The sequence below is a fragment of the Centruroides vittatus genome, unplaced genomic scaffold, assembly GCF_030686945.1.
Source record: "Centruroides vittatus isolate TY-2023 unplaced genomic scaffold, ASM3068694v2 contig_2157, whole genome shotgun sequence".
NCBI lineage: Eukaryota > Metazoa > Arthropoda > Arachnida > Scorpiones > Buthidae > Centruroides > Centruroides vittatus.
The window spans coordinates 130470-158304 of record NW_027121345.1 but is presented as its reverse complement, the minus strand read 5'-3'; the positions used below and the strand labels follow the sequence as shown (position 1 = coordinate 158304).

The 27835-nt window shown below is 34.5% G+C and overlaps 1 protein-coding gene across 1 annotated transcript in view; it reads right to left on the bottom strand.

The window, feature by feature from the left end:
- LOC136970753 (sorbin and SH3 domain-containing protein 2-like) overlaps positions 1–27835 on the bottom strand; it is a 122720-nt gene that overhangs the window by 53995 nt on the left and 40890 nt on the right. The window contains exons 7-9 of the mRNA XM_067265206.1: positions 27291–27323; positions 17649–17702; positions 10618–10690 (exon numbers count right to left, since the gene is read on the bottom strand). Of these exons, the coding sequence (XP_067121307.1) occupies positions 10618–10690; positions 17649–17702; positions 27291–27323 (160 nt within the window). The remainder of the gene's footprint in view (positions 1–10617; positions 10691–17648; positions 17703–27290; positions 27324–27835) is intronic.

Below are 27835 nucleotides of genomic sequence, written 5' to 3'. Positions count from 1 at the left end.
AGGGGCGGCCTGCCCCGGGCGGCACTTTTAGGGGGCGGCAAAATTTCACGATAAGTAATAATAATACAATACACCTATACAATACACAATAATGATGATTGTTTTTGCCGAAAAGTTCTTTAGAATTACTGTATATTTTAGTCTTTTAAATTGAGTTACCTAAATAAGGGGGCGGCCGACACCCATGCTACGCCACTGCCTGTCACACACACTCCGTACAAATACAGGTCCATCTTGTCGCATTGGGTGCACCTTGCACCCAATACGAATATAGTTAAACAATTTCATCATCATCCTGATATGTGATTCCATTTTTTCCTAGGTACCAATTCCACCTCACTTCTTTGGCCCTATGTAGGGGGAGCACATCTGCAATTACCTGTAGAGCCGCAGTATGAGCCGTCTGATATACTTTGCAAAGCCGAAGGAGAGTAATGCATTGAATTTTATTCAATTTCTTTTGAATCCTAACTGTATCCTTGCAGGTTTCCCAGAAAGATGTTCCATAAAGGATCATTGTTTCTATACACTCTCTGTAAATAATCTTGATATTTGTGTCATTCAATCCCCATCCTTTGTTAGATAAATGAAGAAGGGCATTGGAGAGTTTAATTGCCCTGTCAGAAGTTTGATTTAAGTGTGTGGTCCATGTCAGCCCTTCATCAAATATAATTCCCAAGTATTTGAAATTCTTTGTATTTTTAATTCTATTGTTGTTAATAACTATCCTGAATGCCTTTTTTAACTGATGTCCTTTTGACATAACCATATTTTGGCATTTTCCGTAATTAATGTTTAGTTTATTTAATTCACACCAGTTTCTGATTTTTCCCAACAGTAAGTTTGCCTTTATTTGGAGAACTTCATTTGTGAGAAATCATGACAAGGGTGTCATCTGCAAATCCCCGTATTTTCCAATTACAATTTTTCCTGTATTGTTGATGTTGAGAAGACTGTCCATAGATAATATTCCACAAACCGGATCCTGAGCGTGAACCCTGTGGGCATCTTCTTGAAATTGATCTCATAATATATTCTTCATCGGCCATTGTGCCAGCAGTTCTGTCTTTCAGATAGTCATTGAGAATTTGGAATAAATTTTTTGGGCATCTAAATTGTTTAAGTTGTTTCATAACTGCTGGCCACCAAAGTGTGTTGAATGCATTTCTAAAGTCAACTGAGATCAAAAGACTGTTCCTTTTTCCTCCAAGCTTCTTTAATAAAGTTTACAGCCTCATGAATAGCATGATAAGTTGATTTTCTTTTGACAAAACCAAACTGGGCAGGATGAAGTAGATTTCTTTCATTTAGAAAATAATTAATACGATTAATGACCAGACCATCAAGGAATTTTCCTGGAACTGATAAAAGACTGATCGATCGAAGTCGATCTGCTTTTGTAATATTTGTGTTACTTCCTTTCGGTATGAATCTGACCTCAGCATGTTTCCATGGGTCTGAGAATCTTTTCGTTTCAAGACATTTGTTGAATATATACACGAACGCAATGGGTACTGCCTTAAATGCATGCTTGGTCATTTTAGGAGTGATACCATCCTGTCCTGGAGCTTGACCATTTTTCAGTGTCATAATTGCCTTTTGTACTTCTTGAAATGTAAATGGAATATCATCGTCAGAATCAGGAGGAAGCCTGCTATTCAATCAAGTCTGTGTCTGGTCCTGGTTGTCTTCATTTTCATTATCATTTGGGAAGTGACTGTCGAAGATATATTTTATTGTATCAATGTAATTATCAGTAAATTGCCCATCTTCCTTCTGAATATATGATGGGATGGTTATCTTTTTATGTGGTTTACAAACTATATAGTATGGATCACTCCACACATTCTTTTTCCCTATTTTTGTGCAAAAGTTCCTCCATGCTCGAGTTCTTGTTTTATTGACTCCGTTTTGTAATTATTAAAGTGAATCCTATATTGGGCTCTCTTTCTTTCCTTTTCAGTAGGGTCTTGTTCCCATTGAAAGTTCTTTAGAAGTCTTCTTACTTTTTTCGTTGAAAAGCCAATTTTCCATTCCACCATGGAGTATTCTTACATTTACGCTGTTTTGTTGTAGTTGAATAATCAAATGCAGTTATCATTGAAGTAGTGAGATGGTTAGCTAAGAGGTTTACGTCATTAATGTTATGTATTTCAGTTTGTGCCCAGGTATCTCAAAAAAAGTCTTCGAATAGCGTCCAATCGATTCTTTTTGTCATTATCAGATTATTAGGATCAGTTTGTATACTTTGTAACGTCCACTGAATATATCTGTGATCACTTCCACTTATTTCATCAAGAGTATAACATTCAATGTCTAGACGTCTTGCTTGGTGATTCGTTAAGCACAAGTCTATCCAGCTTTCACCATGATCCATGTAATATGTAGCAAGTTCGCTTAGATTATTTGAGGTAATAGCATGTCTTGTCATAAATTCTACCACTTGACACCCCCTTGGATCCCACTCAGGGCTATGCCAGATTGGCGATTTTGCATTGAAATCGCCTCCTATTATCCAGGGTCCTGGTATTTGGGAATAGTTCCTTTCTAGTTCTTGAAAAAGAGATTGAATATTATCATTTGGTGAACTGTATACTGAAGAGAAAGAGATAATCATATTATTTATTTTGGTGTTTATTGTAATAATGTTAGAAGTACTGTTCATTGGATCAAAATGGGTCTTGATTTGCTTGTTGCATACAACAATGCCAACTTTAAGATTTGACACAAAGTTTTCTGGTGGAAATGTTTGCCACCTTCCAAAACAAACCAAGGAATTGTTAAAAAGATATGGTTCTTGTATCAAAATTATGTCAGCATCCTTCCCTTCAGCAAACTGCACCACAAGAGAGGAAGCTGCTCTGCATCTCTGAATATTGATTTGTAATATGGAGAAGGATTTGACAGATATATAGGAAGCTGGGTTGTGGTCCAGGTTCATATCACAGTCCATAATTTATACGTTTCACAGCAAGGTTTCTCATTCAATTTGTAATTGGGAAATTAGAGTTAAATGCATTGTGGTTTGCTGAAAAAGGCTTTTCATCTGGAAGTTCTTTATTTGCCAGTCTGCAGTTGATGCAACAGGGAGGTTCATCCTTTTTGTGGCATTCATTAACAGTGACTACAACGTTGAATATTGGAGCAGTCCTTTGCCAGGTGTTCAAAGCCACAGCAACTATAGCATCGGGAAAGTGGTATATCATCATCTATTCTTATGTTAGCCCATGACATAGCAACATGTTTTAGCCTTATAAGAATTTCCCTTATTTTAGGTTGGACGACTATCACCACATGTCTGCAGTTCTCCTTAATTTTACCATGTTGAATAGCTGTACTGAATCAACAAGATGATTGAAACTCCTCTTCCCCAATCTCATGTAAGGCTTCATTTTGATCATACATTCTTTTAACTATTTGAGTTTTGTCCACACTGTTAGGAATGTTAAGAGGAATCAATCTTGGCATTCTTCCTGCCAAAACCCTGCGTTTAACTTTATTTCCTATTTCTGGAATAGCTTGAACTGCTGTGAGTAATGTTTCCCCTTCTTTATGACTCCCCACTCTCACGCAGAAGCCATTTTTTTGATATCATATACAGCTTTTACTTTCACATTTAGTTTATGGGGTTCTATTTTATTCATTATAATTGATTTAATTTCTTTAATATTCATTTGCTCTACTTCATTGTATGAATCTGAGTAAATTAGGAGGGCGTGACCGCCTCCTGGGCCCTCTGTATTAATTTTGTTTCCAAGTGAGCAATTAATCACTCTGGTTGTGTTGCTGGGCTTTGCGGGCCACTTGACAATGTCTGAGAAAGATGGCTGTTAAGGTTTAGGAGCATTCTCCTCCTCCTTGTTCCTTAAGCTGCAAATAACCCCCAATGCTTGATTGAGAGATGCAAAGAGATGGCTGGCATTATTGCAAATCTCCAACCTATCTACTTTGTTATGTAATTGCTATTTGTATATTCTGAACATTATTTGAGAAGTCGTCCTATCTGCATGCTTCCCTCCCTAAGAACAGTGTCTTCAAGAGACTCTAAAATCTCTGTTGATTCACCATTGGTAGGTTCCATCTTCACATAATAATCCTGAACATCCGTTACAGATAAGTCCAAACATCCCTCAGAGAACATCCCAATATAAAAGATTGCAAAAGCGTTTTATAAACCGCTAAACAATACAGAAAACTAATGGTTGACAAACACGTATGAAAGATAAATTTGGCAGATCGTCAAAACCGTTACAAAATATTTAGAAGTGATAAGTAATTGTAAAGATTAACAAGGGCAAAACCAGCAATAAAATCTTAAATCATTAGACACGATCGATAAATAACACTTTTAAACATTTAAATAAACCATTAGGACCGTTAGAGCTGTTGAAAATGAGGAAAAGGTAAATCGTGACAATTTAAAAATTATGGGCTAATAGACCCCAAATTTTTCGGACTTACTACTGAAATGGCCCTGCACCACACACTACACGAAAAACCCGATTGGACCTACCCAGAGCCCACCACGAAACAAAACATGCCGAAACGGAAGTCCTCACAAAACAACAATAAAACGAAATTACCGGGCCAAAACAGACAAAATTTTTGTGCACCCTCTTACATTGGCATCCTCTATGTTTATCAGTCATTATCCATGTTTCAAAATCTGGATTTCTATGGAAAATATAGCCGATGAAAGTCAAAATTTTCAGTAGTCCTAACACCCGAAAAAAATGGACCAATCTTCACAATCCCGACATCACCATAGAGATGTTAAAAAGACAAATCCAACAATATGTAATACTATACACTAGAACCAGATAAATCCTCACTAAACTCAAATTGAAAACAGAGCGAAGTTAGTAGCAACTACTCACTCTCAGTCGCCCGCTAATTTCCCATCACTAACGTACTGCTGTCGTGATCCCTTCGATCACTATTAGAGGTTACCAGCTGTTGTATCTGATGACACTCCAAACCATCACATTAGCTGTGGGGGCAGTGTGCCGCTCCAAAGAATAGGCAGGATTGAGACGTTCACCATAGGGCCTCCAGACACAAAGATGGCTGTCATTGGTGCCCAAAACTGAAATTGCATTTGTCACTGTAGATTCCATTGAGGTCCAATCCCGTTGAGACTGAAACCAATCCAAATGATGGCAACGGTAAACAGTGTCAATGGCACCATGTGTAATGGCTGCCACAATACCAAATGTTCCTCACCTGGGTGCCTCAAAATGGTACGGACCAACACAAGAGTCTGTAATGATGATGCCACTTGTGTCCAGATGACATGACAATACGTTCAGATGAGTACATGCTCGTCGAAGGACTGTCAGTCCTCTTGGACTAGTGATCTGCCAAGAGTGCCTTGAGCCCATACAGTGTGTGCAAGCTCTCTCTCCTCCACTGATGCTAACACCTCCTCTTAATGTTGTCAGAATGGCCTAGGTGGCAGGCTATTTAGTGAGATGAACTTACCGCTTCTCTCAACCTAATGATCCTCCCCCTCTCAAACTTGGTTAGTTGTTCATATTGTCTTCAATTGTGACAAAGTCATCTCTAGTGACACAGCATCATCCTGCAACAGGTAAACTACAGACAAGATGCCTTTGTATGCTTTTTTATAGGCCCTTAGCCTACAAAAAACGTACAAAGACACTTTTACAGCACTTTAATGCTCTCTGCTGGTATTATACAATGAGCCAATATGTCTAATCATTTCCATAACTGCCTGAAACGTAACTGAATGCAAAGTTTTACAGCAATATGTGAACTTCTTGATGCACTAATTTTTATGGCAACGAGTGTAAAAATATTCAATCCAATAACCTGAATAACAATTAAAGCCAAACAATCTGCCAGATTTTCAGTTTATGTTAAAGCTAATTTTTATAATTAAATATACTGTAAAGTAATTAGACTAGAGGTAGGTGGTTAGGTTGCTATCTCTTGATACAGTTAATAATTATATATAAATTAATTTTTAATTTTAATTCAGAGAAGTTCTAGAAAAAAGAATCAGCCTAGAGTAGGATTAGAACTTGCAACTCCAGCTTACTGCGCAGATGAGTTTCCAATTATACTATCTGGACCACCATCCAATCTTTGCCTCCAGAAGTATTAATAATTTAAATATAACCATACTGGCCAATCAGAGTAATGAGTGGGGATAACTTAAGCATACATAGCCCTCCATTGCACTCAACCAGCTATTTTTGTGTATGTGTGTATTCTATTTAATATACAAGTATCCCTCATATAACATGGTAGTATGTTCCAAAAAAAGTGCTGTGTTATGCAAATCCATGCTAGATAAAACAAAGGACTAACACAAAACATAAGGTTAGATTCTCAAAGTTAACAAAAGTATACTGTTCTTTTTTTGTTATTGTGAGAAGTATGTTTATTAAAGGAATTAAATCATTAACTAAAAATCACAATTAAAAGTACTATTTTATGCATTAACATTAATTTTAGTTAAATGAGGATGTTTTCTTTTTACAAAATATTGTCAACATCTGAACATTTTTGTTGATCTTGGTCAGAAATATTAGCAATGTGTTCATTTTTCTTATTTTTATCATGAAAAATTTTTTATGGATGACAAAATAAAAATATGTTGTTATTAATCGAAAATTTGTTCTAGCAGCTCTCATTTGTTCAATCAAGTACGGAGTGATTTTTCTCCAAAATTTGTGTTTGAATACCAAATTGTTGGAGTTGAGAACAGTTTGAGTACCAAGATACCGTCATATTTCATTCGTCATTTTTACAAATGATTACTTACCTACAGTTAAAAAATAAGCTTAACACCACATCAACCTAAAAATGTTTAAACAAACTTTTCTAAATACAAAAATTAATCCATAAAATGAAAACATAGTGACAGTCATAAATGCTAAAAAAGTTAGGACAAGGAAGAAAACGTTTACACTATCAGTTTTCATTAAAGTAAACCTGACAAAAGACACAAAACAAATTGAAAATTTCAATATTGTAAAATTTGTGGAAAAATTTGAGATGTCATGCATGCTTACTTGTGTGACGATGCGCAAAGCACACCCCTATGCTTCGGCACTACAAGACCAAAGGGTTGACACCACATTTGCGATGACTATTTCATCAGGACTGACACCGTGTCTTTTAGGTAGACACAGAAACCTAAATGGCCGCAAATTTCGTCTTTCTAGCATGAGCAGTTGCGTTTGTAGGTGCTCCAACACAAGAGATGGCACGGATTGAGGAAGTGCACCAAACACAATTCTAACAACAACAACAACTCTCCATTTATTAAACTAGTTTTACAAATAAGGTTAATATTTTATATTTAAACTTTAAAAGTTCCTCACAAGTTCTAGCCTGGAAAGAGTTTACATATAAGGTTCATAGATACCTGATAAGGGATCTGAGAAGAATTGAAGGATTAATGGAGTTCATTTTTTGGATGGAGTTCACTTCAGAAGGAGTTCACTTAAATGGAGTTCACTTTTAAGAAGCACAATTTGATGGAGGAAGGTCACTAAGGTAACCAATTGCAGGTATCCAACTCTGAATAGGGCAAACTTCGATAATGACGGATTCTTGGACAAATGGCTGTCCCGTTGTCAGCGAATGAACTCAAAGGACGGACGAACTTCTCTCACCAGACAAACTGTTGTCGTCATCAGTCATTGCCTTTTATTAGGGGTTCTTCCTCTTTTTTCCCTTACCCTTTTTTGGCAATGTTGCAGTGCCTATGTCCAATAACAATTTCTCGTTGCCAAGTTCCTGGTGACACATTCAACGTATCATCTTGAAAAGGAAGTGACTCCACAGAGGAAAAAATCATATCCTTCACAATTTTAACAGTCATGGGAAAATTTTATAACAAGTTTTAAAATTCAAAAATTAAATTTTCACCCAAAAAAATCTCTTTTTGTCAAGCCTGGCGTCTCACATCACCCTGACCGTTCCAAAATCATGCTTGTTCCCAAAAGAGCAAGTTCGGTTTTCACTTTGTTCCTTCACAGGACTTCAATTACAAAAAATTCTCTCTCTCTCTCTTTTGATAGGTTTTGTGTAACATCAACAAAATGCCATCAACAACATTTACAAAAAAAATTGTTCTTCTTCTGACATGAACAGTATTGTCAATACAACCAACGATTTCCAGCAAATTTTTTTTTGTAGCATAGCACAATTACAGTAGAGCGTCGATAAGTGGAACCAATTGGGGACTGGGGTCCTTCCAGATTCCATGATTTGTTCCAGTTTCCGACTTTGTACGAAAAAATACATTAACCTGTCCGATGTTCAAATTTTTCTCCGTTGCGTATCGCTTCCTGTTGAATTTTTCTCCGTTGCATGTCACTTCGCGTTGAATTTTCGTCGATTTTAAGCCTAACGAAAATTTTTATAATAATCATCGAGGCTATCGTATCGTTAAAAATTATTTCTGCATTTTGTACAAACAAAATAAATATATTAAAGAATATAAAAAACATGAAAATTATACTTTAGAAGTAAATTTAGTATCAAAAACATTCGATTCAGCACGACACAGTCCAACTGAAAATCGTTCCACTTTCCGGCCATTCCACTTATCGACGCTCTACTGTACTTCTCATTCATATTTTCCAACAATTATTTCCCATTCCTATTTTTTTGTACTACAATTAAATTTACAATTTACCCTCTCTCTCATTTGTTCCGATAAATTATGAATGGAATCATTGGTTATATTAAAGCTCCTGACTAGCCTTTGGGATGAGGAGATCAATGACAAATTTAACTCAGGATCACGTAGAGATAGACACAAAGTCAACAGTTAGAAAACGTATTGACAGAATTGTCAATTAATCTAAAATCGTCCATACAGGTTTCCTGGTTAATCCTATCAATTCTCTTAATCAATTTTTTATCAAGCCTGGAGTCTTACACTTGAATAATAAAAAAATATAGAGTATTGGAGTTTGCACTTAAAAATTGTGAAATTTTGTACAAACAAATTCTTGAACCATGCTACAGATAAAACCAGAGAACATATTGTAAGGAAGATATCCCCTATTTTCCAACCATGTTACAGCAAAATCATGTTGTAGAAGTGCCGTGTTGTATGAGAGATAACTGTATACATACTCCTTGCCAGGGTGAAGCAACAGCTGGTTAATATCCTTGTGGGGTCACGGACAATTAAGTTGTCTCCAGTTGGCACTATGAGTGACCAGTATGGTTATACCTAAATTATTATTAGTTCTGGAGGCAAAGATTGGATGGAGATCTGAATAGCATAATTGATAACACATCCACATGGTAAGCAATTGTGGGTTTGAGTCCTATTCCAAGCCAATTCTTTTCTTCCAAAACTTTCTAAAGTTAAGAATTTAACTTCATTCATATTAAAATGTAACTACAATAACAACTATTGTATATATTAGCTATATAAATAATAATGTAAAAAGTGTTGTTCGTATATAGAATTAAATTCACTAAGCCAGTGGTTCCCAAACTTTTGATTCTCGGCATCCTTGCTAAATCCAGATTTTCCCAAGGTGCCCTATGTCAAATTCTAACAAATACAATTTGTGAAATAGTCAATATTTTTTTTAATTACAGCACACCATCAGTACAGATACCAATGCATTTGGTCCACTCCAAGTTATCTTTGGATATAAAAATGTCAGGGATCACAAACAAGTCATGAGCCTTAGCACCAGCAGAGAAACTTTTACAAAAGATAAAATCTTCTATAATGTTATTACTATCTATAAACTGTACATAGAAAATCAAGTGAGCATCATAATTATTATCTGTGTCCTCATCCAGCTGCAACCCAAATTCCTTCCCTTTTATTTTTTCAATTAACTGAACATTGGAGGTCCTACTTTATGTGCTGTATTCTGTGACTGACCGTGTTATTACACAAAGGCACTTTTGAAAGCTGCTTCCCAGCACACTCACCGATCATATTGTTCACCATATCTATGGCAGCTGGTAGAATAAGTTTTTCTGCAATGTATGAAGCTTTTTACATTTTGCGATTCTATTACATTATTACTGAGTTAATGATTTGCACCAGGTCTGCTAGATGTTGCATCTTATCACATTGAATTAAAAGTGGAAGTAAAATTACGAACATTTTATAATATTTTGCAGTGCCCTGTGAGGGAGCCGTGGCACACACTTTGGGAACCAACACTAAGCTATGAAAAGAAGCTTAAAAGTGATAACATATAAATATTTTTATATTAGTAATTTCTAATCCATAACCATCCATTTTATCCAAGTTTTTTGATATCATGATTGTGTCAGTTCACATTTCCTCATCATTTTTGAAAATTAAAAATATAATTCTGCTGTATTTTTAACTTTCAAAACAATTTTTTATTGTAATTGTTCTAAATATGTAACTGAAGTTTAGTTTAATATAAGAATTCTGTTATACATCATTCTAAACAATAGATAATTCTAACCTAAGGATATTCAAATATTTGACCAAAACTTTTTCTTCTGTTTAACAGAAAACAGTACTGGCTTTTTGAAATATGCAATGGTTTGATTTATTTATTTATTATTTAATTTTTAAGATTTACAAAAATCTTTAAGTTTTTTTTAAATATTTATAATATTACTTACTCAATTTGTTTATCTCTGATCATTGTTTCTGAACGCTTTTCATAATTATCCGTAGAATATTTAATAGAATAATCTGAAATAAATTTACAATATATAACAAATTAAAATAATAATTTCAAATAAATACTTTAGATTCTATGCAAATGAATATATTTTCACAGAGGATTTCAGAACTAACAGTTACTTCTAAATTAAATATAACTGCACACACACACACACACATACTCAAAAACTAGTGAGAAGAATTAAATATAGTTACTAATATAAACATTTTTATTCCTTTCCAATGATCATCATTAGGTAACTTATACTGAATGCAGAAGCAAACAATCTTCAAATTTTCTTTACTTCACAATTGGGTGAATAGGTAGACACCGAGCATCTTTAACATCACTCTTTATTCAGGAATATCCTACACACTGGTATGTGTTTTGGGCATACATCCCTCTTTCATCAGCTTTTCTTTAAGACATTTAGTAAAGAGGTGCTAACTAATACACATCTTTTTTAAAAAAATACATATATTTACAGTTAAAATTTTCTGACAGTTTAGTGCACTGTCGGGACTGGGCAAATTTTATATGACACGTAATAATGATTTCATTGTTTAATTTAACTGAAATAAAAGTTGGTGGTCTTGGAAAGATCATTGACAATGACAAGGCTGTTGTGAGCAAAGGAAGAAAAAAAAATTGGTTATTGAAAAAGGTACCAGGTGGGCTGTTAGTGGAGTTTGCCATGAAGGTAATTCCTGTTTCACATGTAAAGTAAATGACAGGTCCAAAATCAGTCTAAACTGAGCTATTAGCAAGTTTGTAAATGCAGGAAGCACAGTATACACGAACAAAAAGGTTATAATCACATTAATGATTTAGGAGTTGAAACAATACATGGCATAGTGAAACATGCCGTAAATTTTGTCAAGTCAGTAACAGGTATGCATATGCAAAAATTTTGTGGTGTCTAAAAAATCACAAGAATTTGCCAATGCATTTTACAGATGATTTGTCTAATTTGTATTTATATGCTTATGTACTGTACAAGAAGCTTCTAAGATGGAAAAAATTAAAAGCAGGAGAACATTTCAAGTAAGGTGTTGATTACACTTTACTTAAAGCGGGTTGTATTCCAGTTCGGAAAGAACCAGAAACCTAATGTTCTGCCTCAAAAATAATCCCAAAGAAATCCAAAAATCATAAGAAGAAGCTTGTCAACAAGCATGTTAAGAAAATGGAAAAAATTCCTATGAAAAAGCAAGTTCAAGTTACAATATAATCAGCCAAACCCTGTTCATCCAATACTATGTGGAAAAAAGGAAGAAAATAAATTAGATATATTAGCAATATATGCAATATTATATTATTATATATGCAATATTAGATATATTGCAATGGTTAGTAAATATCAAACTCAGCGTTTTTAAACACTTAATGAATAACATCAAACACCTATCACTGAGAATGTTTTCAATGTAAAACATCTTTGTAATCCAAAAAAATTATGGTAGATGATCTCACAGCAATTCTCGGTTAGAATTATGATTTTATTCTCAAATTGAACTACAAAGTTGACTACAAAAACTCAAAGTACATTGTAGTTTGAGTTTTTATAGAGTTCAATTTGAGAATAAAATCATAATTCTAACCGAGAATTGTTGTGAGATCGTCTACCATAATTTTTAGGATAGACGTTTTACATTGAAATCTAACATACAGCAATCCAATTATATTGTGAGAAATGTTTATTTAACAAAACACTAACATTTTCAGCATAATAGAATAGGCCATCTTCAGCTGTAATTGAACATATTGAATTTGAACATATTTTAAAATTGTAACGATGGAACACCCAAACATTATACATTTAAATTTAAAACAAAAATAATAGATAAATTAACAAATAAATAACAAAATAAAATATACTAAATACACTGAAGCAACAACGATATAAATAATATAATAAAATTAATAAAATAAAATGCAGAAAAATGCATCTAAGTATAAAGGCAGGTGCAGACTATGAATTTTTATATTTTAATTTTTCTTTTATGTAGAATTTCCATGCAAAAGCTAATGCAAGGGATGTGGCTGGATTAGCTTCTGCATGGAAATTCTACATAAAAGAAAAATTAAAATATAAAAATTCATAGTCCAAACCTGCCCTTATACTTTAGATGCATTTTTCTGCATTTTATTTTATTTTTATTTTAAATAAATAAATTCTTCGAACCTGTTAACCAGAGTCGATCTATTTTTAGACTTGCAAACGTTTTCACAGCCCCTCCTGGGCTCTTCTTCAGGCTTCGTCGTATAGGCCGTTAATGTTCAAATAAACATTCGATTTGAATTTCTTTTCCGAATATTATCACGTGCAACAGCTGGATAGTTGTATTGACCATGCTCCATGCTCCTCCCTTTAAACGCTGTTTTGTATTTTTATTATATTATATTATTTATATCATTGTTGCTTCAGTGTATTTGGTATATTTTATTTTGTTATTTATTTGTTAATTTATCTATTATTTTTGTTTTAAATTTAAATGTATAATGTTCAGGTGTTCCATCGTTATAATTTTAAAATACATTCGAATTCAATTACACCTGAAGATGACCTATTCTATTAGGCTGAAAATGTTAGTGTTTCATTAAATAAACATTTCTCAGTAATAGGTGTTTGATGTTTCATTAAGTGTAAATAAAATTTGTTTTATTTGAATGATGGTATAGTGTTAGCAGCACCAGTCACCATCTTGTTTGTGGATGTCACGTTCACAAACAAAATGGCAACAAGAGGTGCCACCATAGGGGCTCCATATGTAAATTTCTACCATTTGAATAAACAAGGAAATATTTTCAAAACCATTCCAACTTAAATGGCTTTATGACTTCAAACTTATATAAAATATCTAATTTGATGTTATTCAAAACAGAAAAGAAATCAATTTCATATACAAGCATTCTATAATCTTAATTTTATTACTAAATGACAATAATAATCATAATAAAAAATGTAGTTAAAAAATTTTCAGTACTCAACAGATGCATCTATTGTTTCTAGTTCTTAGAGAATATTCAGTAATACAATTATTACTGTGGCTGTCTGCCATATTATATGCTTTTATCCTTCGTTGTTCCGACAATTTTCCATCTTCTTTGTTCTTTAAACTTTCTAATCTTCTTAATTATTCTTCATTGGAGAGCCACTTCCTAGAATTCACCATCATCATATGCAAGGTTACTTGAGGGCATATGAAGCAAAGAAAGGTTTTTTTTTAAACTCTTTCTGCCCTGTAGGCACTAAGAGGGCCTCTTTTACAAGTCCATTATGGATTCGACCAGACCCATAATAAGGCAGTTGGGTGGCAAGAGATGGAGCCCGACATATCCGAATGGACCATCCCCTGAAAAATTCCTGAGGATTTTTCAACCTGTCTAAATTCAATCCCAGGTCCCCCAGAACAGTAGGTTGCCATCTTGACTGCTTGGACATCCAACCATCAGCAAAGGAAGGTCACTTTTGGGTTGGTGCTCAGACAGAAGACCACAAAAAAAGAGAGACATTACAGTGTCTAATGACAAACAGATGGTTGAGGCTAGAACTTTGAGTGGAAACTTTGAAATTTCTAGGCCGAAGTTATTGTGTTAGAACCAGAACTTCGGCTTGAAGAATCCAAACATGCTACCAACTTTTACGATAAAATATACAAGAAAACCCTCAAGAACCAAGGGAAAGGAAGATAGAAGCAAGTATTTTGCATTTAAGAAGCTCACACATGGTCCTCACAGTAACTGAACTGACATGGGTATTCTTTCCTATCCCTATCTGCCATCTTAGCTACTTCTCGTCTCCTATTTTCAATTTTCCTGTATTAGAGTAAATGTAGTATTAAGAGTTAGTTTTAGGATAATTATTCTTGTTTATTGTATTGAATTATTGTGATCACAATTTGGTGTGTTGTGGCCATTTTATTTTTGTTATTGTTCGGCAAACAATCGGGTCTAAGGTTGGCTGGAGAAACCATCCTAGAGATGATGTTTTTATTGAACCTGTACTTAGTTACATCATGCATAAACAAGTTAATTTCATACCATCTACTACATGCTTAGTTGGGGTGTTTGCCTTAGTGGGCTAACATCCCTTTTCATATCTCATATTACAAGTATTTCTGTGGAAGGTAGTATCAATTCACAACCAAATGAAATTTTAAAACAACCCAATATTGACCCACAGTTTGAGAAACACTGATCCAGACCTTCAATCATTTTCTATACATCAGAGATGACTTTTGATGTATTCAGTGACAGAGGAGAAGCCAAGGTATGACTCTAACTGATGGTATCAAGGAGAACTGGAGGGGGACCATCACAATATAGTGATCCTAATATTGTATCCCACAATCAAAGTAGGTCTGGTGGCAAGTTGTGAGCCATAACAACTTCTAATGTTTTTGTCAAGACTTTCTTAGCAGCCTGCTAATCTGGTTACCTTAGAATTACCAAAATTAATAGCTCAACGTCTTGCATATTTGAAGTATTTAGAAGCTTTTAGAATATATAAGGCTTCAGAAACCAGAAGCAATCAACTTTAAGGAGACCAATATATTATCTACAACTAGTATTTGGAAAAATAATCTTTTCATCAAGTTGAAGATGATTATCTCAAAATTTTTATCTAGATAAATATGTAAGATACTTTATCTCATCTTAGAGAAAAAATAAAAAATAAATTATCTTTTACCTGTGATATAAAGGATAATTTTTACTTATCAAAATTAAAGTGACAAAATAATAGTCTAATAATTATATATTGATATTTGTGATTTTACTGTATAATACAACCACCACAAAAACTGGATAAATTAATAGCACCAAGTTAAATCCAAATCCAGTAAAAAAAAAAAAAATTATTTTTTACCCAAAATCAAACATTTTCAATAGCTTTCAGCTATGATTGTCAAGTTATGGCAGTGTTTGAAAATAGAATGTAACTTTGAATGTTGATCTTAAATGATGGTAAAGTGCTGTCTGTGTGGCTGTCCGCCATGTTTGCTTTTGTATATAGTTGTATATAGAATAGGAACTCTCTTCTTTCCTGTAATTCTTCTTTCTTCAACCCTTTCCTGTCACTTGACATGCGCCTTACTGTTCGTGAGTCCTAATTGGTCAGAATACAAAAAGGAAAAGAAAGGGTCCTGCCCAAGGGGGACCTGGGAAAATGGGAGTGAAGGAGAGTGACTTTTTGGGTTGCCACCGACGAGAGAAGAGATCTAGTGAGGGAGACTAAGTGAGAAGTGACCAGGACTGAGGCCTAGACAGATAGGAAGGCAGAGATAGTCAGTGTAGACAATGTGTGCATAGTCTATGACTTCAAGCCAAGTAGTATAGTCATACAGAACTAAGTTAATGAACCCTTCCATCTAAGCTCAAGGACCCTTCCTCAGCAATATTTGATGATAACATGTTATCGTTACTCAATTGCAACCGGACTGAACATCTACCGTCCATACGGCGATAATTGTCCACATTACCTTGTTATCAGGACTCCAATCTAAGCTACCAGTATACTATCTAACCCTGTTCTTCATTCTTCTTTCTCTATCTAGTTTGTAAGTAGTAATAGTTTTAGTTTTAAGCTGAATTGTATAATAATTAATTGTTGTGGGGAGATCAAGCAAGAGCAGGGAATTAGTGTAAATACATTTTTATTCTCTATAACGAGCAAACTGATATCTGTTCCCTTAATCTGTTTAATAAACACAATTCGACTAGTATTTGCTATGTCTCATTCATAAAGCATTTCTCATCCTTCACATCTGATTGGTTGTTGCTGTGTTGATGTAGAAATTAAAACAATCTCCAGGCCTGATGTAGAGTGTTTGTATCTTTAAAATTAGTTGCCACATTTTTCTTATGAGCTTTAGAAAAATGCATATCTTAGAATCTGGAGAACTTACCATATAACTGTTCAGTTGTTTTGCCAAAAGACAGGCTAAGCTTGTTTGGTTTAGAAATTGACAAACTAAACATGGACATTAATTTTAAATGTTGAATTTTTGGTAATTTTAACTCATTTGTATAAGCAAGCTAGTAATAGTAAAATCAGGCTGTTGAAATTTTGTTAGTTAGTTCAGCACCAAAAAGTTGTACAGGAATACCGAATTCTAAAATTTTATTTCTATTAATTGTGTTCTTACAGTTTGCAATACTTGGAATTTTGTTTCGTATCATACTCACGGTACTTTTAGTCTTCATTTGAGATCTAGAAACTCAAATATTTGTTCCTTTAAATCTGTAGATGATAGTTTTATAAGTTATGGAACATCTGTGCCAACTTTTATTTAAATTCTTTTAACAGGAAATAGGCTTAAACTATTAGAAATAAAACTGGCTGATGGAAATGTTCTTTGACTGGTTTTTCTATACAAGTTCTCTTTGTAACCTATTAGGTAAAAACAATTTAGTCAGCAGATACATAGAAAGTAATTTTCAGAGCTTAGAGTTAAATTGAACATCATTTGGTGGAGACCACCCATCAAACTGCTCAACTTGACACTGAATCATCATATATGTCACCTGGGTATCATCTAACGAAACAAGGTAACCAAGTGGCTGATGTTTACTTTTTTCTTAATGATATTGACATGCAGAGCAATTTTCAGTTCAACTGCACTAATTTAAATTATGTTTATGAATATTATACAAACATTCTATAATCCTATTCTTTTATTATTTTATATAAACAATGCTACAAACTAAACTAACTATTATTATTGTAATAAAAATGATTTATGTCCTTACAGATGATAATGAAAATGTTTTGAATACATTAATCATAAAGCAATACTTCATAAACAACTTTTGGAAGTTTATATTTACATTATTTACATTATTATTTATAATTATTATTCTTTAAAAAAGTATTCTAAAAATTTCAAATTAAACAATAAATATAATATAATTTTGTAACTAAACTCATTGTAATATCATTATTGTACTTTAAAGTATTAAATACAAGTAAAATAAATTTAATACCTTCTTTTTCTACTTCTGGTTCAGACATGTAACCACCATCATGAGGTATATTTCCTGCAACATTTAAATGTGAATTTAAAAATCATTATTTCATAAATACCAAAATTAATTACATGGAGTCATTATGAATGAAAGTAAAATAAAAAAATACATTTACAATACAATAGAGGACATTAAAAAACAGGAAATAAAGAAAGATCATATAGTAAGGATACAATTTAAAAATATACAATTGTTTATTATCTGTATATAAACAAAACAATAAATAATTTAACTAAAATAAAATATGTCATATTAATATAGAATACAGTAATAGCTATGCAATGCAATAATTAACAAATTTTTATTATTACTAATGGCTATCAATACACCCACACTAAGAAAAAATTAAAATATTTTATTACTTATAGATTATTTTAACAGGCATTGCCAAAAATTGTATGAATACATCCTTTTTAAAATTCCCCTAGATGTATCAAATATTTACAAAAATATCCCTTTTTCTTTTCAGCAAGAAACTCACCAGATCTACAGACAAATTGGCAACACTGGTGCTGAACAGGGCAATATCCTTCTCATCCTCCCCTAGCTATAGTACTGATGAAATATCAGACAAAAAATGAAAAAAACAGTGGTTGACATTAAATATACATTGAGAAAGCAAAATTCTGCAACAGAAATAAATCCAGGTCAGAAACAGAGACAACAGCAGTGAGTAGCCACTCTTTTCACAAGGAATAAGAAATTAAATGTTCTACTCTACCGCAAACCGGGAAAGCAAATAAAATAACAAACACACTAACTTTATATTTCTCTGTGCACAAATGTGAAAGAAAAAATTTACACAAAATGAATGCTTTCAGTCTACTTCCAAGACTTGCTTCAGGTTTCCAATCACAGTAAAAAATTTGGGAATGAAATTCTTTAAATACCCCAAATTTCAAGGCCTGGTCACAAGGTCTTCAACCGGCAAAATATTAAAATTTTAGAAGCAGTGGAGATCTACAAGGCGAGCAGGAGTGGAACCTGCATCAACACAGATGTCATTCTTGTATCAACGGCTTGGAAACACTATCTAGACGTCATACACTATACGTCACAGTCATTTATGATCTTTTAAAATTTACAAGTCAGCTATGTTCTATTTATAGAAGGCTTTTTCTGTTTATTTTTTCCTGAAGAAGGCCGATAAATTTGTGGCCGAAAACGTTCAATCTGTAAGTTTTTTACGTTTATTTGCTGGAAAATTTGAGTTTAGGTGTGATTTGCGACTCTATATGTACAGTTCCAGTTTTTGATGAAGTTATATTTAGATAGTACATACATCAGGTTATTTTTCGATATAGTCTCCATATCGGTTTAGGCACTTGTCTCTTTGCATGATGAGTTTGAAAACTCCCTCCTGGTAAAAATCCTGTCCTTGCGTGTTCAGCCAAGTTGTTGTGAAGTGTTTCACTTCCTCGTCTGTAGTGAATCATCATCCTGCTAGGTTCTCCTTCAAGAGAGGAAACAGGTAAAAGTCACTTGGAGAGAGATCTGGGCCGTAGGGAGGATGGTCAATGATCCTCATCGGTGACATTTTCTCTACAGGCCGCAAACTTCCGACGCCATTCTGCAGTATGCTGACGAGACATTACATTCTCTCCGTAAACCTCTACCAGCTGCCAGTGAATTTCAGCCAGTTACATGTTTTGCCCACAGAAATCGAATAACTAAGCGGATTTCTTTGCGAGACCAGTTTTCCAAATGAGTCGCCATTTGTGTTTACCTACAACTAGCGCTATAGGTGGCGGGTGGCTGAAACTCTGCACAGTTGCCAACCGCATGTATTGGAATTACCATACACTCTTTATTTCTCTATAACAAATGAAATTCCAGGAATATCGGCCTTATAACCTTACTTTTTGATCAACCCTCGTAGTTATGATAACATACATATTAATATTCCTCCAAATACTCCAACAGTGTAAAACGTAATAAAAAGGGGAAATAACAATGAAACTGATTGCACGAAGTTGGGCTGCATGCACAGCAATTGGCAATGAGGGTGTCATTAACTGCTTTACAAAGAGCTGCATGCCTGGTATGGTGTCATCATTGCAACTGGACCACTGAATGGCATTGAGTATTATTTATGGATGAATCCAACTTGTCTGTGGGGGAATAGCAGCCATGGATGAGTATGGCAGTATCCTGGGAAATGCTACATTCTAGCTTTTTCACAAAGTGTTACACCAGTCCTCTCACCAGGTATCATGGTTTGGGGAGGCATTATGTTCGATTAGCAGACAGTCCTGATGCATATTTCAGATGCTCTGACAGCAGACCAGTACTTTACATGAATTGTGGGGCCTGTGGCAGTCTGCACCAGTAGTAACAACTATACTCAAACACCAGAACACTTGCTGAGCTTACTGCAATTTTAATTTCTAACGTTTTCAACCTATTTTTTATAGGTCATCTTCAGGAAAATTTTACAGTTCTACATTCGAACATAAAGCTTTCGAATGCTCACGACATTTAAAATTTTTGAATCTTTAAAAAATTTATTACATTAAATAATAAAGGATTAAATAATAAATATTAAACCAACCACAAACAAATTATTAATACACTACTAACCAACAAACATAAAAATAAATAAATATTGCATTGAAAGTATATTAAACCAGTTAAAGCTGTCATGCCCTTTTACGGGTTTTTTAATCCCATTTCTTTTTCTATTATGTATTTCCAGGCCATTGGGAGAGCATTGGTGTCCTTTGCATTTAAACACTTGTCCTTTACCTTACTCTTATATATTTCTACTTTTTCCATCCCTAACGCAATCGTCAGGGAATAGACCGTCTTAACTATTCTTCCTTCATCCCATTTTACGTTTGCTCCTTCTGTTTGTCCCATGATTGCCAAAATGGTGTTATTATTCCCTTTATTCACATCATATTTGTGCTCCTTTATACACGTTGCCAAATTTCTTCTAGTGACTCCAACATAATCTTTTGTCACTCCTAATTGCTCATTTTCAAAGGGAATTTTATAAACTCCAGCTTTATCCTGCATTCTCACTATGTCTTTATCATTTCTGAGCAATCTGTATATGCTTGGTGCTCTTTTATATACCATTTTTGTTTTTATATTTACATAACTCTTCCATCACTCCCTCCATTTTCCTGTCGTATGTGAATTGCTGATCTGATCCTCTCTATTAAATCTTCTGCTTCCATATTGTTTGTAACTCTTAAGCAAGCCTTCTATTACGGTCGCTTTATATCCTAACTGCTTTGCCACTTTCTTAATTCTGCTAATCTCCCTAATTTGATCTTGTACATTGGTGCAATATATGAACACCCTTTTAATAAGCACCTTAAATGCTGACATCTTATACTTGAACAGATCATTTGACCATGCTGGTATATATACTGGTGCAAGCGTGGGCTTTAAATACACTGTTGTTTGTATATTGCCCATTCGGAACTTTATATTTATGTCCAGAAAATGGAGCTGTATGGGTTTTTTGCTTCATCCTTAGCTTTAACCCATGAGGATTGTTATTTATTGCAATTAAAAAATCCTCAATCCTTCATTCATCCTTCCAAATTATTAATATGTCATCCACATACCTCTTGTAAACTATAATGTCCTTTTCAAACGATCTTAGGACATCCTTTTCTAGTTGACGCACCACTAACTCACATAAGAAGTGAAGACTGCACCAGTAGTTTTGGCTACTAGTGCAGACCGCACCCAACATGGTGTTCAAACAAGACAATGCCCAACCACAAATCCCATGGCAAATTCTCACCAGCCTGAACAAAATTCACATCCTTCTCTGGCCAGCAGCCTAGCCAGATCTCTTCCACACTTGTGGGATCTTGTCTGACATGAGGTGCAGCAAGGACCATACCATAAACAACATATGTGTTGCAGTGGCCACAGGCTGGCAAGGGATACCTCAGGCAACCATTAATCACCTCATTAATAGTATGCCTTGATGTATAGGGGTCGGTATAGCTGCCTGTCGAAGCCATATTCGTTACTGAATAAACAGTTCTTTTTATTTGTTCTTTTTATCAATTGCATATCTCTGTCACACTACTGGTTCTACAATGTGCATGTGGCTACACACATTCTCTCGTGGTGTTGCAATTTTGTTTTTGAGGAGTGTGTATGTCAGGGGTGGCAAACCTTTTTGAGCCTACCTGCCATATAATAAGCATACTTAACTTTAAAGATATTTATGCATGCCAAAGTTTAGACTTCAAATAATGATATTTAAATAAATTTAACAAACATGTTTTATTTAAAATAAATGTAAAAAAACTGATTGAAAAAGGATGATTAGGGAATAAACAAAAAAGGATGATTGGAAAAAAAAACAGATAATAAATCAAAATCATATAATACATTATGTGTCAAATGATTTCTCCTTGCATGCCATTTTGGGCACGCGTGCCATAGGTTTGCCACCCCCTGGTATATGTTCTCAATTTTAATAGTGTCTTGTCTCTGTACATAATATTTTTCCTGTTAACAACAGTCATGCCAGATTCTCCTTCATCTATCTCTGTTCCAAAGAAAATTATTGAATTGAAATAACATGATTTGCTGTCCCAATTGAAGTTTGCATATACAGTCAAGTCCGCATAAGTCGACACCTGGATAACTCAACAACATCAGTTAAGTAGTCAGTTTCTGTGGTCCCGGCCGACTTACATAGGCATTAATGTTAAAAAACTCCGGTTTACTCGACACTGTTTAACTCGTCACCACTGGATAAGTCAACATACTTCTGCTGTCCCACACTCCAATAAGTCGTCACCCCCTCCTGAAAAAATGAATTCACTCAGCACGTGTGGTGCGAACTCATTTTTTTTCAGGAGGGAGAGTCGATTTATTTATTAATATTTAATTAATAATTTAATAATATAATAATATATTATTATTATTATGTTGGGTTAAGTGAGATATACTCGGTTAACACCGGTGGCTGTGTACTATGCCGGACCAAAGTCAAGGCATAGTAACCAAAACAGAAATTAAAAAAGTGTATCAGTGTGTGTGTCTGTATTCAGGAATTTTCTCACAATATGACATGTATTCAATATAGTGGCCTTCTGTAGTGTGATGTATGTGTTTCTATTCAATTCTAATGTGCCCAGGCTTTTGTGTAGTGTGTGTGGTATGACACCTGTAGAGGAGAGAACAACAGGTACAATAAGCACCCTATCCATCCTCCACAGATGCCTTATTTCCTGGGCAAGTTCTGTGTACTTGCTAATTTTTTCAGTGCATGCGTTTTGTATATTGTGAGTGTTTGGAATGGATATGTCTATAATGTATGTGATTTTATTGTGTTTGTCAATGAGTGTGATGTCTGGTCTGTTGTGGTAAATTGCTTTATCTGTGATTATGGCTCTGTCGTAGTACATTTTGTGCGTGTTGTTTTCCGATACTGTCTGTGGAATGTATTTGTAATATGGTTCGTGGATGTCTACTAATTTGTGTTTCCTTGCCAGCTCTTGGTGTATTATATTTGCTACTTGATTATGTCTGTGTAAATAATCTGTTTGTGCCAAGAGCTTGCAACCAGAGGTGATGTGTTGTATAGTTTCTGGCATGATGTGACATTTTCTGCATGTGTCATTTGTGAGTGTTGCATCTTTGAGTATGTGTTTTCTGTAGTTTTTAGTATTTATGACCTGATCCTGTATGGCAATCATGAATCCTTCCGTCTCCCCAAAGAGGCATCCCCGAGCTAACCAGCTGTTTGACGCAGTTTTGTCAACAAAATCCTGGGCCAGATCATAAGGATGCCTGCCATGGAGTGCCTTTCGAGCCCACGCTTGCTTAATGGTGTCTATGCTTTTTATATGTTGTGTTGTGTCCATATGATGTGAGTGTAAGTTTAATGGTGTGTTATTCGAGTCTGCTAGAGTTACTGCTTTATGTAATTGTGATGTTCCTTGTTTTTTGTAGAAAAACTCTCGCAATGACTGTATTTGTTTGTAGTGAAAATTAACTATGTCAATCAGGCCACGTCCGCCATCTTTACGTGGAAGGGTTAATCTTTCTGTGGCGGATTTAGGATGATGTTGTTTATGCTTAGTAAGTGTAGTTCTTGTTTTCCTTTGGAGTTGCTCAAGATCTGTGTGAGTCCAATGTATAACTCCAAAAGAATATGTGAGTACTGGGATGACATATGTGTTTATTGCTTTAACTGTGTGTTTTGCATTTAACTGTGTTCTGAGAATAGCATTTAACCTACTTTGGTATTCTTTAATTAATCTTTGCTTTATTTGTGCATGTTCTGTTAGTTTGGCCTGTTGGAATCCTAAATACTTGTAGAACTCGCCCTCTTCCATGGATTCAATAACGTCTCCATTTCCAAGTGCAAAATCTTCTTTCTTCAGGATTCCTTTTTCTATGTGAAGTGTTTTGCATTTATCTAGGCCAAATTCCATTTGTATGTCCTTGGTGTATGAATGTGTGATTTGTAGGAGTTGATGAAGTTGTTTTTGTGTGGATGCATAAAGTTTTATGTCATCCATGTACATGAGATGTGACAGTGTATACTGTGTTGTTTTTTCATGCCTGATATTGTAGCCATATTGTGTGTTGTTTAACATGTTGGATAATGGATTCAAGGCTAGGCAGAACCAGAGAGGACTCAAGGAATCTCCTTGAAAAATTCCTCGCCTAATAAAAATTTGGTTTGTTTGTATGGAAGTGTTATGAACCCTGAGATGTAGTGTTGTTCTCCAGTGCTGCATAGTGTTTTGGAAGAATGTAATGAGTGATGGATGTATTTTGTACATGTGTAGAATATGTAGCAGCCAACTGTGTGGAACACTGTCGAATGCTTTTCTGTAGTCTATATATGCCATGTGTATGTTTCTGTGTTGTTTGTGTGCTTGCCGTAGAATGACTGAATCTATGAGTAACTGTTCTTTGCATCCCTTGTGATTTCTACGGCAACCTTTTTGTTGTTCCGTTAGAATGTCGTGTTCTTCAACATGTTTGTATATTTTGTTTGCGATACAGGATGTCAATAATTTGTAGAGTGTTGGAAGACATGTAATTGGTCTGTATTGTGTGGGGTCTGTGGTATTGTTGTTTTTAGGTTTCATGTAGGTGATGCCCTGAGTAAGAAAATTTGGCATGTCTTGTGGATTGATGATGATGTGTGTTAGGTGTTTAGCTAGTTCCTGGTGCAGTGATGTAAACTTTTTGTACCAGAAATTGTGAATGTTGTCTACACCAGGTGTCTTCCAGTTGTGTGTTCTGTTAACAGTGTATTGGAAATCATGTATGCTTATTTCAACACAGGGCATAGTTGGTATGTTGTGTAAGTTTCTGTTCTCCTCCTCGATCCAGCCTGCTTCAGCATTGTGCGTGACAGCACTGGACCAAAGAGAAGACCAATATGTTGTGAGTTCTTCTTCTGTTGGTGTGCCACTGTGCTGTGTATCAGTGTTTGCTTTGTTATTAATTTGTCTGTAAAAGAGTTTTTCATTGTTTGTAAATAATTTATTTTGTTGTTTTCGTAGTGTACATGTTTTGTATCGTTTGAGTCTACGTGCTTTGGCAGCAAGTTTTTGCTTTAGTGTATCAATGTATTCTGTAATGTGTGTGTTGTGATGTTCATGTTTTGTATGCGTTTTTATTTTCTTAAAAATGTTTTTGAGCTGTTTCCTTAATTTGGGTGTTATGTTGCTTTTAGTGTATTGTGTCAGCCTGCCTAATTGCTGTCTAATGTCATTTATTTGTATTTCTATTCTTCTCTGCCAGGCAGGCTTGTGATAGAATTGTGTTTTCTGTGTATTTGTCTGTGATTGTACTTTCAGTCCATGGTGTGTCACTACTGTGACTGCCCCAGCATAAACTAATGTATGAATGTCTGCGAGTGTAGAAATTGAATGAATGTAGTGTGGTATTAAGTGAGTGTTTACATAATTTAGTGTTTTTCCTACTTCCTTTGACGTGTTGATTTTTGGTATTCGTGGTCTTTGTGTGGGATCTGTGCCTGTATATTTAGTGAGTGTTTCCTGAAATATAAGTGAGAGTGTATTAACTAAATCCAAGTCTATGTTATCAGTGATGGATGAGGAAGTGTCTGTAGTATCATTAGTGGTAATTGTTGTATATGTGTTATTATCAATGCTTGTTGCTGGATTATCCTGACAGGTTACATGATCTTCATTAATGTTAGATGTTTCTGTCTGTTGATGTATTTGATCAGCAACCTGTTGTTTGATAAGTTCAAGTGTTGTTTGTGGAATAAGGTTGTTGTGTATAATTGTTCTTTTTTGATCAACAACCCTTTGTTCGGTGACAGTGAGGTGAGGATATTGTTGTGTGAATTTATGGTGTAGTTGTTGTCTGTATGCTGTCATGTTTGTTTCCAGTTTTGTGATCGTGTAATAAGTACGGATGATAAACTCGTTCATTTCTACTGTCCATTTCATCCGTTGGCGTGGTTTTCCAGCCTTTGTGGTCTGTGGATGCATTGCCACAGAAACACCAAGGCTAGGTTGGTTCCTCATATCTGTTGAGGGCATTGCAGTAGCCATGCTTGGGCCAGTGCTGCTTTCGCCACCGGTAACCAAGGGAGACTGTGGCCTATTTTTCGAACGTGAGCCTCTGCCTAACCCACAAACGCGGACCTTGTTAACCCGGGCGACGTCCGAGCCGGTATCACACTTTGATCTAGTTATTACCATAATAAATATCTCCACAGAATGTGGGTGTGGTCACTCTTAGCTTCATTTTTCCCCATAGGCCTTACTGGCATGGGTGTCCCTACCAGGAGCTTGTGCTCCAGCCTGCATTGCCCTATGGATCAGTAAAATTACTGGGCTCTCCCACCACGACCAGGTGGTGACCACGGGAGAGTTATTATTATTATTATTATTATTATTATTATTATTATTAATATATATATATATATATTCATATTAATAAAAATGCTTTAACATTTTATGTATTTTTATGTATAAAATAATAACAGATAAACAAAAAGAAAATATACAATCTACATCAACATCACACCAGAATCCAATTTTGCATTTTCTCATGCCAGAGGCATTAAGAATCCTTAGACGTTATTTGCCAGCAATTGACAATTGCGAAGATGATGTTTTCGAGGCGTTCGTGATCGTTGAAAAAGAAAGTCAAGACAGTTAAGTGCTCAAAACAAACAACACTAAATGAATTTTTCAGTTTTTCATCTACAGAGTAATTGTAAATGGAGGACACAATGTATTGTAAGCCTATACTACTGTATAATGCACTACTGTATTTTATTAATTGTAGTTTTGTGGTTTTTTTCCAACTTCACTTTAGTCGTCACATCGGATAACTCGACACATTTCCACTTCCCCTTGGGATGTTGACTTATGCAGACTCAACTGTAGTTAATTGGTGCCTCCTTCCCCTAAGCTTTCCATATTTTTGGTCTGAACTTTCTTCTATCTAACTCCATTCTCAACATTAAGGAGGGACAGACAGAGACACACCAGTGGGAATTTAAAGGTCTGCAATTTGAAAATTGCAGCCCAATAAGCATTTGCAATTTGAAAAACTGTCTAAATATTATTACCATTTAATACTTTTATAATTAAAAGATAAAAAATTATAATTAACCTTTCTTGTAATATTTCACAGCAACATAATCATCTGGAAAATAAGAATATATTTAGTAATCAATTTACAACAATTAATTGTAGTTTATATAACTTAAGATTTATTAACAACAAATAATTAACATGATCAAGTTATAATGAGAATAAAATAAAATTAATTTAATCTGAAAATTCTTAGTTATTTTAATATTAATGTCTACATTATCATTAAGATAAAGTATATTCAAGTACACAAATATTTTAATAAACAATAAATTTTGAACAACAAAAATAATACTTGATCTTGGCACTATACTCAGAAAAATGAGAAACAATGCTTAATTCTAGAAACCAAATTAAATTTTTATTTAGCAAAATTTTTGTTCTTTTATAAGATCATCATCAGCTGTGAAAATTAGCAAGTGCATTAGAATGAATACATTTGAAAGAGAGAACATCCCTACATTCAAACTGTAGTGAATACAGTATTGCTACAGGTCCTTATTTTTAACAAAAATCCTTAAACGAAACAGATTCAAACATTTTCTTTACTCCTCAAAAAGAACA